The sequence below is a fragment of the Musca domestica genome, unplaced genomic scaffold, assembly GCF_030504385.1.
Source record: "Musca domestica strain aabys unplaced genomic scaffold, Musca_domestica.polishedcontigs.V.1.1 12, whole genome shotgun sequence".
Classification (NCBI taxonomy): Eukaryota; Metazoa; Arthropoda; class Insecta; order Diptera; family Muscidae; genus Musca; species Musca domestica.
In genome coordinates this window covers 2,323,213-2,337,411 of record NW_026712155.1, presented here as the reverse complement: position 1 = coordinate 2,337,411, position 14,199 = coordinate 2,323,213, and the positions used below count along the sequence as shown (strand labels likewise).

At 37.5% G+C, this 14,199-nt stretch overlaps 1 protein-coding gene across 1 annotated transcript in view; it reads right to left on the bottom strand.

The window, feature by feature from the left end:
- The window catches only part of LOC101900915 (uncharacterized), a 97,060-nt gene that overhangs the window by 4,930 nt on the left and 77,931 nt on the right, over positions 1 to 14,199 (bottom strand). The window contains exons 4-11 of the mRNA XM_059118063.1: positions 13,133 to 13,246; positions 11,528 to 12,896; positions 4,000 to 4,090; positions 2,930 to 3,906; positions 2,218 to 2,394; positions 1,965 to 2,157; positions 266 to 530; positions 34 to 211 (exon numbers count right to left, since the gene is read on the bottom strand). Coding sequence (XP_058974046.1) covers positions 34 to 211; positions 266 to 530; positions 1,965 to 2,157; positions 2,218 to 2,394; positions 2,930 to 3,906; positions 4,000 to 4,090; positions 11,528 to 12,896; positions 13,133 to 13,246 — 3,364 coding nt within the window. The remainder of the gene's footprint in view (positions 1 to 33; positions 212 to 265; positions 531 to 1,964; positions 2,158 to 2,217; positions 2,395 to 2,929; positions 3,907 to 3,999; positions 4,091 to 11,527; positions 12,897 to 13,132; positions 13,247 to 14,199) is intronic.

The window sequence follows — 14,199 nt, the reverse complement described above, 5'->3', positions numbered from 1 at the left end:
ATAAAGGGTTAGCCAAAGAGTCTCTACACTTACCCGATCGGTGGGGGATTTGGCAGGGGCTTATCAAACCCTATTTTGCCTAACAACCAAAATGTATTCATCATGCCCTTGCCTTTGATATCAATTAGGCCTCTGGGTTCGATCATATAACCACCACGGGCTTCCAAGCGGTTACGAGTCTCTTGTGACATGTGGATGCGCCAAGAGGATCCTGCAAATGTGGTGTTTTATTTGATGTTGTAATGAAGAGTTTTAAACGAGTTACCTGTTGATTCCATTCGCGAAGCTGTATTGACGGTATCACCAAACAGACAATATCGTGGCATTGTCAAACCTACTACCCCTGCACAGCAGGGTCCCGTATGTAGGCCAATTCTCAGTTGCAAAGGAACTCCGGGTAAGTGTTTCACATTGAATCGCCCACTTTGATGCAGCAGATCCAGGGCCATGGTGGCAATTTGTTCGGCATGATCCGGTATTCGCACGGGAAGGCCACTCACAACCATATAGGCATCACCAATTGTTTCGACCTGTATGAGGGGAAAGGAAATGTTAGCAAAGGTGCATGGGAAAGCTATTTTAAATAGCTTCCACAAAGTAGACCATACGCCTTCTTCCCTTTTTAATTTTCCTGTCAATTTAAAGTTTTTCTACTATCTGTCAAAATGAAGACATGAAATTTTATACCCTTAACCATATGGATACAGAGGGTATATACAACGTGCCTCAACGAACCTACCTAGACCTTAATTCTCTTTGGAATATATCCGTTCAGGACATTTGGAGTCGATAGTACGAAAACTCTTGATAAAAGTATCCGATCTGGTCCAAACTTGGTACATCGTAATATTATTGTCAAACTTAGATCGAGTTCGGAGATGGACAACATCAGTTCTACACTCCTTCTGGTTTCTCACCCTCAAAAGGTCAAAGAATTCAAAGAAAACAATTTACCCCAGAGAAAGAGAAGGAATCCATATATTTTTAGCAAATTTTGCAAATCCTAATGTTTTTGGCAGTGTTCGGCCAGGTGTGAAAATGGACAATATCGGCCACCTCAAACAAGTACCTAACTCTCGAAGGGTTAACATTTGTAACAATTATATCCAATATTTGGACCAAAACAAGATCTGGAGTGAAGATGGAATAAATCGCTCCACGCCTTCTGGTACCTTCCCAACAACGCGTCAACGTTTTGAAAAGCAATGCAACTCGTAAAACTCCAAATGAGCCTAAATCAGGGTTTAAAAAGATCCACCCTGCAGGAAAAATCCTATAGAGGAACTACCTCATTTTTGATAGTTTGAAATGGAAAAATTCGGTTGAATATGAAAAAATCTATCCAATTTGCGTTGGAAGTGACAAAATTTAGTTCATTTGGGCTGATTACGGATCAAACATATATATGGGTGTTAGAGCTATATCTGAACCGATTTTCTCCAAATTTGATGTTCTTGCTTCCAGACTGAATTCGGTCTAATGTGCCAAAATTCAGGTAATTTGGGCCGATATTGGCAAATTTGGTCACAATTAACCCGGAATCGGTTGAAGATATATATGGGAGCTATATCTAAATTTCTAAAATGTCAATAGGGTTCGTGCTTGGGCCAAACAAATATTGCTTGGAAATTTTCATCTTAATCGGATAATAAATGCGACCTGCATTTTGTTCACAAAAATACATGGACAGACAGACGGACTGACATACATAAATCGACTCAGAAAGTGATTCTGTAAAGATTCTCAAGAGTAACTATGGGTCTATCTCGCTTCCTTCTTCATGTTACAAATAAATGCTACATAATACATAAAACATGTAAGGTATAAAGAAAGTACACCTAAAACAGGCAAACTACTTTCTTTGCTAAAGACCCTTGTAAGAGACGAGATGAGTTTCAATATTCTTAAATTTTTGCAACATTTTCCGATTTGTCTTAAATTGAGGGTCTGACTCCACCTCTTACCTTGTAAACATTATAAGCATTAATGGTGGCATCAAAAATCGTGTAAAGATCGTTGAGCAGATCCACCACCTGGACTGGTGTACAGTGGGCAGCTATCGTTGTAAAACCAACGATGTCACTGAAGTAGATGGTCACATCCGAGAATTCTTCTGGTTCAACAGCCAGCCCCATTTTTAATTTCTCAGCCACGGAACTGAAATTAAAAAATTCAAAATTAAATTCTTCACTTCAAATAACCTCTGAATCCACCCACCTTGGCAACATTCGGTTTAAAAGTTGTTCAGTCTTTTTGCGTTCCATATCCAATTGATCGGTGCGCTCCCGTATCAGCTCCTCCAAGTTGTTGGAATATTTTTCGAGCATTTGAAACATTGTATCGACGAAATTTACTTTTCTTCCATGATTTAATAATTTGAAACGTTCATAAACTCTGTTTCGATTGATTTCAATTTATGATGGGGAGAATCATCAGGACATTCATCATCGTCATTATAGTCATGTCATCGATTTATGGCGGCGACATTGAAATCGTACATCAATCCGTTGTGTTGTTAACATTTTAAAGGACATATTTCACAAAGAGAGAGAGAGAGAGAGAGAGAGAGACGTAAAATGAGTGCATATTTGAAAACGGAAATGTAAGAGAAGAATAAACAGGAAAGTATCGTTACATATAAAAATAAATATGAAAAAGTACGAATTTTCGAAAAAAAAAACCCGCCTTATCACACTTCACAACACATAGTGTGACTCCTCCACTAAATAGAGGGGGCATACTGTACCTTTCAGTAATTTTCGTACTTTTAAAGTGTGCATTTACAAAACCTATTATATCCCTTCCCACCAAGACAAATGCTCATATTCTAGTCCCAACCCTTCCGCCTTTTCCTTAATAAGTCGCCCAATCGTCTTTATCTTTTTTTTTAAACACATAGTTAATACCATTTATGCAGAACAATACTTACGAATTAAAATCTGGCCGCATTTCCGGCTGTTCGGCCCAACACTGACGCATAATATTTATTGCTTCCGGCGGTGCTGCACCCTTCGACACAGATGGCCTTATGAGTGGTGGCGGTTTTTTAATTTTCGCTATTATCTCCTCGGCCGACAGGGACAGCATACAGTAGGGTTCACCCCGCACCACAACCTCCTGCATAATAATGCCAAACGAATAGACATCACCCGCCTGGGTGGCCACCATTCGCGAGTGATGATGGTTGTGATGCGAATGCGGTTTGATTGCCCGCAACAGTTCGGGGGCACACCACAACATCTCCTTGGCTGTTCTTGGTGTCTGTTGCAAACCCTGCGCCTCATAGAATTGAGGCAGACCATAATCGGTTATTTTGAGTACCCAACGTGCATCGACCACACAATTACGTGACGTTAATGTGCCGTGAACGCGCAACGGTGAGGCATGCAAATAACGCATGCCACGCACCAAATCGGTGAGCAGGCTCAGACGAAAAGACCAATCCAATTTGATTTCATCCATGATGAGGACATCTTGCAGCGAGCCTCGTGAACAATAATCAAATACCATGGCAGTGCGGCTGGGATCCGATAGCCAGCCGATGAGAGGATTTATATTTTCATGTCTCAGACCATGGGCTATAACCAGTAGATCCATGGCTTTGGATTTCAATTCGGTCGAGCCATTGAGGGGGATTTCTTTGAGCTGTACCAAATCACCATTGTAGCGTGCTCTCATATCCAAGAGGGCTGGATTGAGCCGGGCCAAACTGGCCGATCCTGAGCTGGTTTTTCCATTTAGACCATTGATTTGGGTGGGTCCCGATGCGCCGGGTATGAGGAAGCCCAAGTTCTTTAGTGAACCAATGGAACCCTTTAATAGATCTGGTTTATCTACTTCGGGACCACCGAACTCCTGCAGCTGTTGAAGCCAACAGCAGAGCATGGCTTCAATACCTTCGTCGACCTGAAAAGGGAGGAATATCAACATATTATAATTCTTATTGCAAAAATAATGAAACTAAGTGACCTTATGGAAATCATTTTATGGAGCACTTACCCTTCTCGAGTCCACAGGAAACACGAAATCATTTGAGGAGAGTACAATTTTATTGGGTCCTTTGGATAGACGTTTGCGAAGTAAATAGTTTCTGAAAAAAGAACGTTGAAGATAAAAAAAATTAGCTACAGATAAAACCCGATTTAAGAACAAACGGACGAAATTTGCATAAACCTCCTGCAAAAAAAATCCTTACTTCTTGACACTTCGGTTGGCCCTACGTATAAAAAGTGGTTGTAACTCTAAATGAACAATTTTGCAGAACTTATGAAAAATACCAATTATTTCCGTGATATAGTTTACTTTTAGGTACGAACCAAATTTCAGACTTTTCGCTTGGAATATGTAGTTGGAACCTTCAAAATACCATTCTGAGGGACAGGTTTTATGTGGGGGTTTTTGCAAAACCTGGTCCTACTTTGAATTTTTTTGTAGGGATATGCACCAAAATGAACCACCATATGGAGTTTATTTTTACTCCTGTTATGATCATTCAAATTGTTGGCCCTATATGGAATTGGTTCTGAAGGAATGGGCCAATATTGTCCATTTCGTATCGGACCAAACTAAAAATGATAAAAAAAATATTACGATGTGCCAGGTTTGGACTATATTGAATACTCCTTTGATTTTATGGGGTAATTTTTAGAAAATGTTGAAATATGCGTGAAGACAGTTGGATGCCTATCTCGCTTTCTTTGAACGTTTTACTTTTCATAATCTCGAACCCAATGTAGGAGAGGTACCAGAAGAAGTGGTCCGATTCTATTATCATCTTTATAACAGATCTTGTGTTGATGTAAACATTGAAATTAAGTCTGCATGGTATCAGATGTTCATTTCCCGTTTTAAGAGCTCCATGGATATTCAAAATGTTGTCCAATTTTGCACCTGAAGTAGTATTGATGAAAATATTAGATTTTTCAAGTTGGAGTAAAATCGGATTATCCTTTCTTTTTCTTTTTCTGTTTTTTTTTTTTTTTTTTTTTTTTTTTTTTTGGAAAATTTCGACTTTTTGTGGGGGAGGTACCGAAAGGAGTGTACCGATATTGTCCTTCTTCGAACTCGATCTAAGTTTTAAAATATAATTACGATATACCATGTTTGGATCTAATCGGAAATTCCCTTCGAGAGTTATTGTACACACCAACCATCCAAACGGACGTACGTACATCGCTAGATCGACTCCAAATGTCCTGAAACGGATTTGGTCAAAAGAGACCTAGGGTCTAAAACCGTTATTTTGATGTGGCACATTTTGACCGTATCGAATGATATATAACCTCTCTGCCCATATGGCTGAGAGTATTAAAATTACCATATTGGGATCGTGTGTGTAGTGTACCCACTAATTCTACATCGGTGAAATGGAGACCCAGTCATCGTCGTCAAATTTTTCATCTATGGAAGACCTGCAGAAGTTTTCTATTTGTAGACTAGTTGCATGTTTTCCATCTATATCTTGGAACCTGAAGAAGTTCTTCTATCATTGAAGATCCATAGAAAATCTTTTAGATATAGATAACATGTCGGTTTTGGTACCTGCAGAAGGTTTTATGTTCATTGAAGAAGGTTTTCTATATATAAGATATAAAGAAGGTTGTCTATCTATTGAAGACCTGTAGAAGATCCTCAATATATAGAAAACGGTGGACGTCCTTCTTTTCAAAGAAAACCTGTATTAGGTCTCTTTACCATAGACGGCATGTAAGAGCTATTTCATTTTTAGTAGACCTGTAGAAAGTCTTGTATCTAAGAATATATGTAGAAGATCTTCTATCTTTAGAAGACCTGAGGAGGTCCTATATCCATAGCACTTGTGGGAGGTATTCTATCTAAAAAACCCTTTACAAGTCCTCCATCTAGGGGATATCTATAAAAGATATTCTATGCATAGAAAACTTGTAGATAGTTTCTTAGGTCTTCTTGATGACCTGTGAAAAGTTCTGCCTATATTCTACCTTTAGAAAACGAGTGACTTTCTATGAAGTCTATGGTATGACTATTTAACCCTTCATAAATTTACATCAATAAATTATTCGGCATCAAAACTTTCTTGGCACACATTTTCCTTTCCATGAGCACACATATACATATGCATTTATATGTGAACACTCATATTATACAACAACGTGTCTCAACAAATCGCAAACGAATGTCAACAAAGTTCATCGAATTATTGTCACGCGTCGAGCCAATCTCTCTGGGGGTCGGTTATATATATAAAAATGTAAATACCACGTAACGTTTGGTTGCTGTGCGAAGGCTCGAAGGCATAGCATCCCAACAGGTGTCTGCATGCCCATTCGCTGCAAAAAAAAAAAAATAAAAAGAGACTACCAAGGTTACAAACCAAAAATATATTCTTTGTTGCGGTAAAGCCTTTGAGAATGTTATATTGCGGTAAAAACGTGGAAATAAATGTGAAGGGGAGCGGATGGAGCCAAAAGGGATGATCCACTCAACATAAAGAGACAATTTGCATTATAGAATGTCGAGACAATGATGTAGAAATGCGTTTAGCTCGAGGTAGAAAAAAAGCTCTTCAATGACTAACAAAAACTACTTATGATCTAAGAGAAAATATTTTAGGAAACGTTTAAAACAGGCGTGGAAGCTGTTGTTAAATATTTAGTTCCATACGAGTCCTATTCCATTCTAATTTCCTTAAATTTGATAAGCGAATGAGTTCACAATTTTTAAGTATTTCCAAATATAATAATTTTGGAAATACTACTAGAATTATTATTATGTACCACATGGATTTTATTTTGTGTGAAACAAAGGCCTCTAAATGACTGTTTAAATTTCTTTTTTCGGATATAATCGGACCTTGCTGGGTTAATGTAGATAATGCTTTACCTGATATCATCAAAACTTCTCTCATTGTGTTGTGTCTAAATCCTCAGATTAAAAATCTTATCAAAACACACTCCCCTCTCTCTCTCTATGCGTTGAATATCATCATTTTATTACCTTGCCTTTTCGTTCATTACAAAATTTCTCTGTTAGTCTTTTTTCAGGATTTCCTTTTATTCTCCTTGTCAAGAATAATTATGCCAGAGATTATACTTTCACTTTTTTTTCAAAACTCTTTGAATGGTTTATGTATTATAACGGTTATTAAAACTTTGTTTCAACTCATGAGCTGTTATCCTGGACCACTACACCGACACACTCACTCACACATAAAAGATGACTACACAAAAAAAGAGAGATCATAACTATCATCTATGCCATTATGGCTGTAAAAGTGGCTACTCATCTGTGTGTCGGTGTGTGTGTGCGTGCATGCGTGTGTGTTAGTGTGTGAGCGTTACTCTGTGGTTTAGTAGTAAATGCTGTTGTGATATGACAGAATAACAAAATAAAATAACAAAAGGCCCATAAAAAATTAAGTTAAGACAAAAGAGCCTCTTTTAGTGGAAACATAAAATACAACAAGAACAATTATGCTCATACAATGAATGAAGAGGGGTTTTTCAAACAAACGCACACACACACACATACAGTGGAGAGTATTTGTATATCACAGCTACTGGAATAGATAAAGTGCAAGAAATGTTGTTGTTTATACAAATAGTAACATACAGAACAAAGGATAAACAAATGTATGTATAAGTTTATGAAAAACATATATGTGTATGGGGGTGAGGCAGTAAAGTATTTATGATGAAATTTATTTCAAAGGAAAACTATACTGACATTAACCGGGAGGCCATTTCCTATTGACTTTATGTGAAACTAATCACACATATTTCAAGCAAGGATTCCAAGTAGCATTTCTAGAACTAGGAATTGGAATATGAATACAAACAATGTCCTTATTTCAATTTAGAGTACTAGATATTGTATTTGAGAATGCTTTTAAAAATATGATATCAAATATTTTAAGGACCATTTGAATGTCATTAAATCTTAGCATCGGTTTGTAATATTTCGAAATAATCATTATGGAAATTGAAAGTATAATATAGATCTAGCATGATTCTTAAGTCTGTCCGATTTTTAAATTTTATATTCACTCTACAAAAAGCCTCAAAAAACGGTACAGACCGGCTTCGGGTGTTTTAGGTTCTCTAGCCACATTTTCAATAAGAGCTTTATAAAATTGGCGGTGATAATACTATGTTGTAAGAAATGTTATAGTTTGTTTGATTTGTACATGACACCAATGCAGGGCAATACTCTTACGAAGGGCCTTGTTTAACCTCTTGTGGAACCTAACTATTTCAAATGTTACTTGAATATATATCTTCTATATACAGGAGACCTCTTCTCCGTATTGCAGACATATATAGAGTCTATGAAAGAAACTTTATATGATCCTCTATATAGAGGACCTATAGAAGGTTTTAAAGGCGTGCATAAAATGCCTGTAGAAAGTAGAATGTTTTATATATAAAATATGGAAGAGCCTTAAAGAATTTGTATTCAGAGACTAAATCATCAAAATCGTGAAGGAATGAGGAAGCCAGAATCGTTTTTTTTGTTTTTTTTTTTTTTTTTTTTTTTTTTGGCGCGAAAGGTTCTATAAAACGGAAGACCTCTACTTTTGTATTTGAGGGTTTCTATAACAAAAACAAAAAAAAAAAAATAAATAAATAGATAAATAAATAAATATAAAAAATAAAATAAACCAGTAAAGAAAGTCTTTAAGTACGTCGGGGCCGACTTTATGATACCCTACACCACTTTCCTAATTTAGTAGAGCTGCGCATAACAATTAAAATCAATCATACACGCTATGATTATAATTATAATTTAAAGTTCAATGGGCTAAATATGCCGAAGCATTTGTATCTTTTTCGGACTTGTATTACCCATTTGGTGCACAATTAATTTGAAATCGGATAAAGATATATATGGGAGCTATATCCAAATCGGAAGCGATCTCGATAAAATTTGGCAAAGATATTTCTGAGCTGTATTTGATATATTTCCATGAATATCGTTGTTACGGAGTGCCACGGCTGTGGGTAACAAATATAACAAATCGGATGAACAATATATATGGGAACTATAGCTATATCTGAACCGATCATCACCAAATTTAACGTACTAGCTTCTAGACTCAATTCGGTCGTAAGTGCCAAATTTCATCCCATTTGGGCAACTATTAGACGTTTGGTGTACAATAAAAGGTAAATCGGACGAAGTTATATATGGGAGCTATATCCAAATCTGAACCGATCTCGATAAAATTTAGCAAATGTATTTCTAAGATGTATTTGATATATTTCCCCAAATATTGTTGTTACAGAGTGCATATTACGGCTGCGGAGGACAAAAATAACAAATTGGATGAACAATATATATGGGAGCTATAGCTATATCTGAACCGATTTCGATCAAATTTGGCATACTTATTTTCAGGTCCAATCTGATCATACGTGCAAAGTTCCATACTATTCGGACTGATATTACACGTTTGGTGCACAATAAAGGGCAAATCGGACGAAGATATATATGGGAGCTATATCTAAATTTTGACCGATTATCTCCAATTTCAATAGGGTTCGTCCTTGGGCCAAACAAATGATTTGTGCAAAATTTCATCATAATAGGGTAATAAATGCGAACTGTACTTTGTTTACAAAAATACATGGACAGACGGACGGACGGACATGCATAAATCGACTCAGAATGTTATTCTATGCAGATCATCAAAAGGAACTATGGGTCTATCTCGTTTCCTTTTGCCTGTTACAAACAAATGCACAAAGACATAATACCCTGACCACCTTGTGGTGTAGGGTATAAAAAGAGATGAAGATTAACAAGTTAAAAAGCAGTAAGTTCGGCCGGGCCTAACTTTGAATACCCTCCATCATTTGAACGAATTTGGAAATTTTCAAAAAATAAAAATTGTTAAAAATTCTGTTACAATATTAAAAATGTAGAATATAGCCGTTATATTGGGGTCTATATGACGTGGACCTACATAGGCATTGTTGTCATAAGCCATTATCATTTTCAAATTCGAAATTTGAAAAAAAGGTGAATAATGTAGCTAAAATCATCAATATACCGTACATAGGGAGGTACCGTACATCGGAGCTATACGAAGACCTGGACCTGGATAGACAATTTTCTGTCACAGGCTGTAGCATCCATTACGATCTTCAAATACGACATCTCAAACAATTTCGGCGTGTATTGTACATAAAATCGTCAAAATACCGATAATAGGGAGGTACTGATTTGAGAAGCCTATACGAAGACCTGTACCTGCATAGACAACTTTCTGTCATAGGCTGTAGTATCCATTACGAACTTCAAAAACCAAATTTGAAACAATTCCGATGAAAAATGTTGCTAAAATCATCAAAGTACCGAATATAGGGAGATATCGTTGTATGGGTGCTATATGAAAACGTGAACCTAAATGGGCCATTTACGAACTTAACCTGCCTACTGGCAAAATAAATATGTGTGCAAAATTTTAGCCTTCTATCTCGATTCGTTCGAAAGAAGATTACAACAGACAGAGGGGCAGACAGACAGACAGACATCGCTAAATCGACATAGAATTTTACGCTGATCCAGAATATATATAATTTGTTGGGTCTTTCATGAGTATTTCGAGGAGTTAATATAGCCTCCATAGCATGGTGGAAGGTATAAAATGGGCGCAAAAAGTACTAAAATGTGCTAAATATTGATATTAGGAAATTGATTATTGCTTTTCAAATTTCTAATCGAAATGGGTATTCTTGGAAATTCGTATTAAAAAGATACGAAAAGTACTAATCTTCAAAACAACACAAAGTATCGGAAGGTTTTTCCGACAGAAGTGTATCCTCAACAAATGTTCGATTATTTAAATATATTTTGTCTTCTGTTAAGATTATTCAGATTGTTTACTCTCTACGGAGTAGAATGGGCCATTTCACATCGGACCTAAATAAATATGATACAAATATTGAAAAGTGCCAGGTTTGAACCATATTGTTATGACAGATAAAGGATTGAAAATTCCATGTTTTGGAATAGCCCCCCATTTAAGTGCACCCTCAATTATAAGCATCTATCAAACCTAATGGTCTATTTCAACATCGTATCCCTCAAAAGATATACCGAAGAAATTCAGTATTTTTTATTCATTACGAATTTAAGTTTTGGCATACGCTCATGTAATGGTTATCTCAAATGTTAGAACTTCGAATTCTTCCGAATTAATTTAAAATTTCCTGTGTTTACCATAGTTTTTTTTAATTTTTGTATCTACTTTTACGTGTATCCACTTGATATTTTAGAATTTTTTTTATTATTTTATCTCATCTCAAACTATTTAATATCCTCACAAAACATTTATCAAATATCTTTTAATAACCGCTTTTCTTCTTCTTCGACGAACTCAATTTCACATCAAGTGCAGCACCTGAGAAAAAACTTTTATTTTCATGAAATTGCCAAACTTTGTGATCTCTCTCTGAGTTCGCTTTGAGTTCACTTTTGATTCCTCCTAAACCAAATATTATTATTTTGGTGTTGTTGGTGTTGTTCTTATTGTTCAAGTACTCACCGCATGGCAATACCGGCAGCCACACTCGCCAAGATTATTGCCATCAACAGCGAGGCTGAGATGGCAATAATCGTCCAACAAATCGAACCGCATTGCCAAAGTTGGGCCGTGCTAACCAAAAGCCAATCATCGTAGCCCGGCCGTATTGAGTGGGTGATGTATGTCTTCAAGTGGATTTCGTGCTGCTCCAGTATCAGCAGGGGTCGCCATTTGAAGGCGGCTGCAGATCGTGCGCCAGGCATTGTTGCATTGACACCACCGACGTCGGCGGCCGATGATAAAGTTTTCAAATGCTTCCTGTCATTGTTGCTGGCGTTGGTGTTGGTGGTGGTTTTCGCGGTGTCGCTGGCATTGTTGGCATTGGCATTAAAACTTTTTTGCCTTCCGCCGTTGCTGCCTGTGGCTTTTGACACAACGGATATAGGACTTGTTAGCGTCGCCCCCTTCCGCACCACATCGAGTACAATGAAGTCGTATTTTGGCACATGTTCCGATTCGTTAATTAAGGGTTTAGCAAAACTTTTTGCCGTGTCACTTGCCGCGTCCTTCACCGGCCGTGGTGGTGTGGCTGGTACAATGTTGGCAATTAGAAAATCGTAAAAGTTGAAAAAATCTATAAAACTACGAAGTTTCTCTATTAAACGCTGTTCATCAAATTCCCTGAAGTGTGGGCGGCACAATTCTGCCACGGTGTTGTTGAGGCTTTCATTTGAGGGCGAGCCCACCGTATCGTCCAGGCATTGCTGATAGTTTTGGCAAATATCATTTAAATCCTGACGAGATTTGTTCAAGTATGGACAAGGTAATAGCCATTCGTACAACAGCTGTAATTTGTCGCTCACATTGTAATCCTGGCTATGATGATGATGGCTATGATGATGATGGCTATGATGATGAGTGGCATTTGCAGCTGTTTTATTGCCTTCGGCTGGAGTTTCATGGCCACTTTGGCCTGTGGTGTCATTAATTTCGTTTTCCCTTAAATGCAGAACCTTTGTTACCGATTTGTCCAAATGAATGGGCCAATCGCCTCTGCTGCCATCATCCGTTGGAGCTGACTGTGCGTTTTGCTGGACTTCCTTGCGTTTGCGATTCTGGCGAAAGTTCTGCACCAAGTTAATGCCATTGTCATCGAATGCCACATTAAGGAAATGCCGATAGTTGTCACTCAACACGGTTAACAGCAGCAGATTGGACATTAGGGCCGATTCGGGATTAATACGTGTCAGATATCTGTAGAAGCGATTCTCGGCATTAAACGATGTCGCCACAATGTCAATGAGCAGCACCTTGGTGTGGGCCAAGGATTCCAATTGGCTTAGCAGCCTTAGAGTGCTGTCATCGTTCATTGGTGCCGTAATGATAATTGCTGCAACACAAAGAGACAACGGATTCATTAACAACAACAAGACAAACAACAAATGCTGTTACCCACACACACACCCACGCCGGTCGTAATGAGAAGATTTGCTCGATTGAAAATGAAATTTACATATAAAGGAGAAATGTCCAGCATTCTTTGCTTGTGTGCGTATGTATTCCTGTGTGGGTGGCTGTGTGTGTGCGCTCGTGCGTGCGTGTGAATGATTGTCACTGCGCACTTACCTTTGCCAAAGTGATCTTCCGCATGCAGGTCACGTACATCATCTTCTCCGATTTCAATTTTGTATGGGATATGCATGTTGGCAGCTATGGCCATTGGTAATGCCCAATTTTCATCTACAACAATTGCAAAAACAAAGGGAAATAGTATGATATTAGATTGCTGTGTGGGTGTCATTTGGTTAAGGTAATGAGATTTTTGTATTTGTCGTATAGAGATTTTATGTAACTATAAAAGTTACGGTATAAGAGAAAAGTGTAGCTAATTTAAGGGGTTTATTGAAGATTTAAATAATTATGTTTAAGTACGAATCTTCATGAATATATGAATAGGGCATTTGGGACAAAATATTATGCCGGTCTTCATGTTCCAGTCCATTCCCTTCACTCCATACCAAATTTAGTAAAACTCAGTACTTTTTGAACAATTATAGGGTGGAAAACCTAATTTCATAACAGACCTCAAAATCAAGTTTCAGTACTCCAGCCATATTGCCGTACCCTATACCAAATCTAGCACAACTTAGTACTTTTTGTTTATATAGCACACATTACAAAAACACCTCCACCTCTACATAAAATTTCAGGATTTCAGCTCTATTCCTTCAACCAATAACAAAAATTGTACCCTTCGTATTATCATAATACACCTTGATATCAAATTCGAGATTCCAATTCTGTCCCTTCATCCAATACCAAATTAAGTATCACTTACAGTGGGAGATGAAAAAACTGCAACCAACTTCAGACTGCTGTCATTTTTAAGCCACTCGTCCGACACCTGTTAAAATTATTCCAGTAACAGCTCATTATATTGTTTACAAGCACGCAAAAGCATTTTGGTGAGAATATTCCGGAAAAAAGTTATTCTTAATGGAATTCAAGCGTGATAGTGTGATTTCTTTATATTTGGCTGGAAAACCACAAGTGGCTATCGTTAGAGCACTACAGCATTAAAATGTCAATAAATCTTTTGTGTCCCGTACCATCGCTCGTTACCGTGATACTGGTAGCGTAGCCCGACGTCAAGGAAGTGGACGGAAGAAAACAGCAATATCAGCAGAAATGGT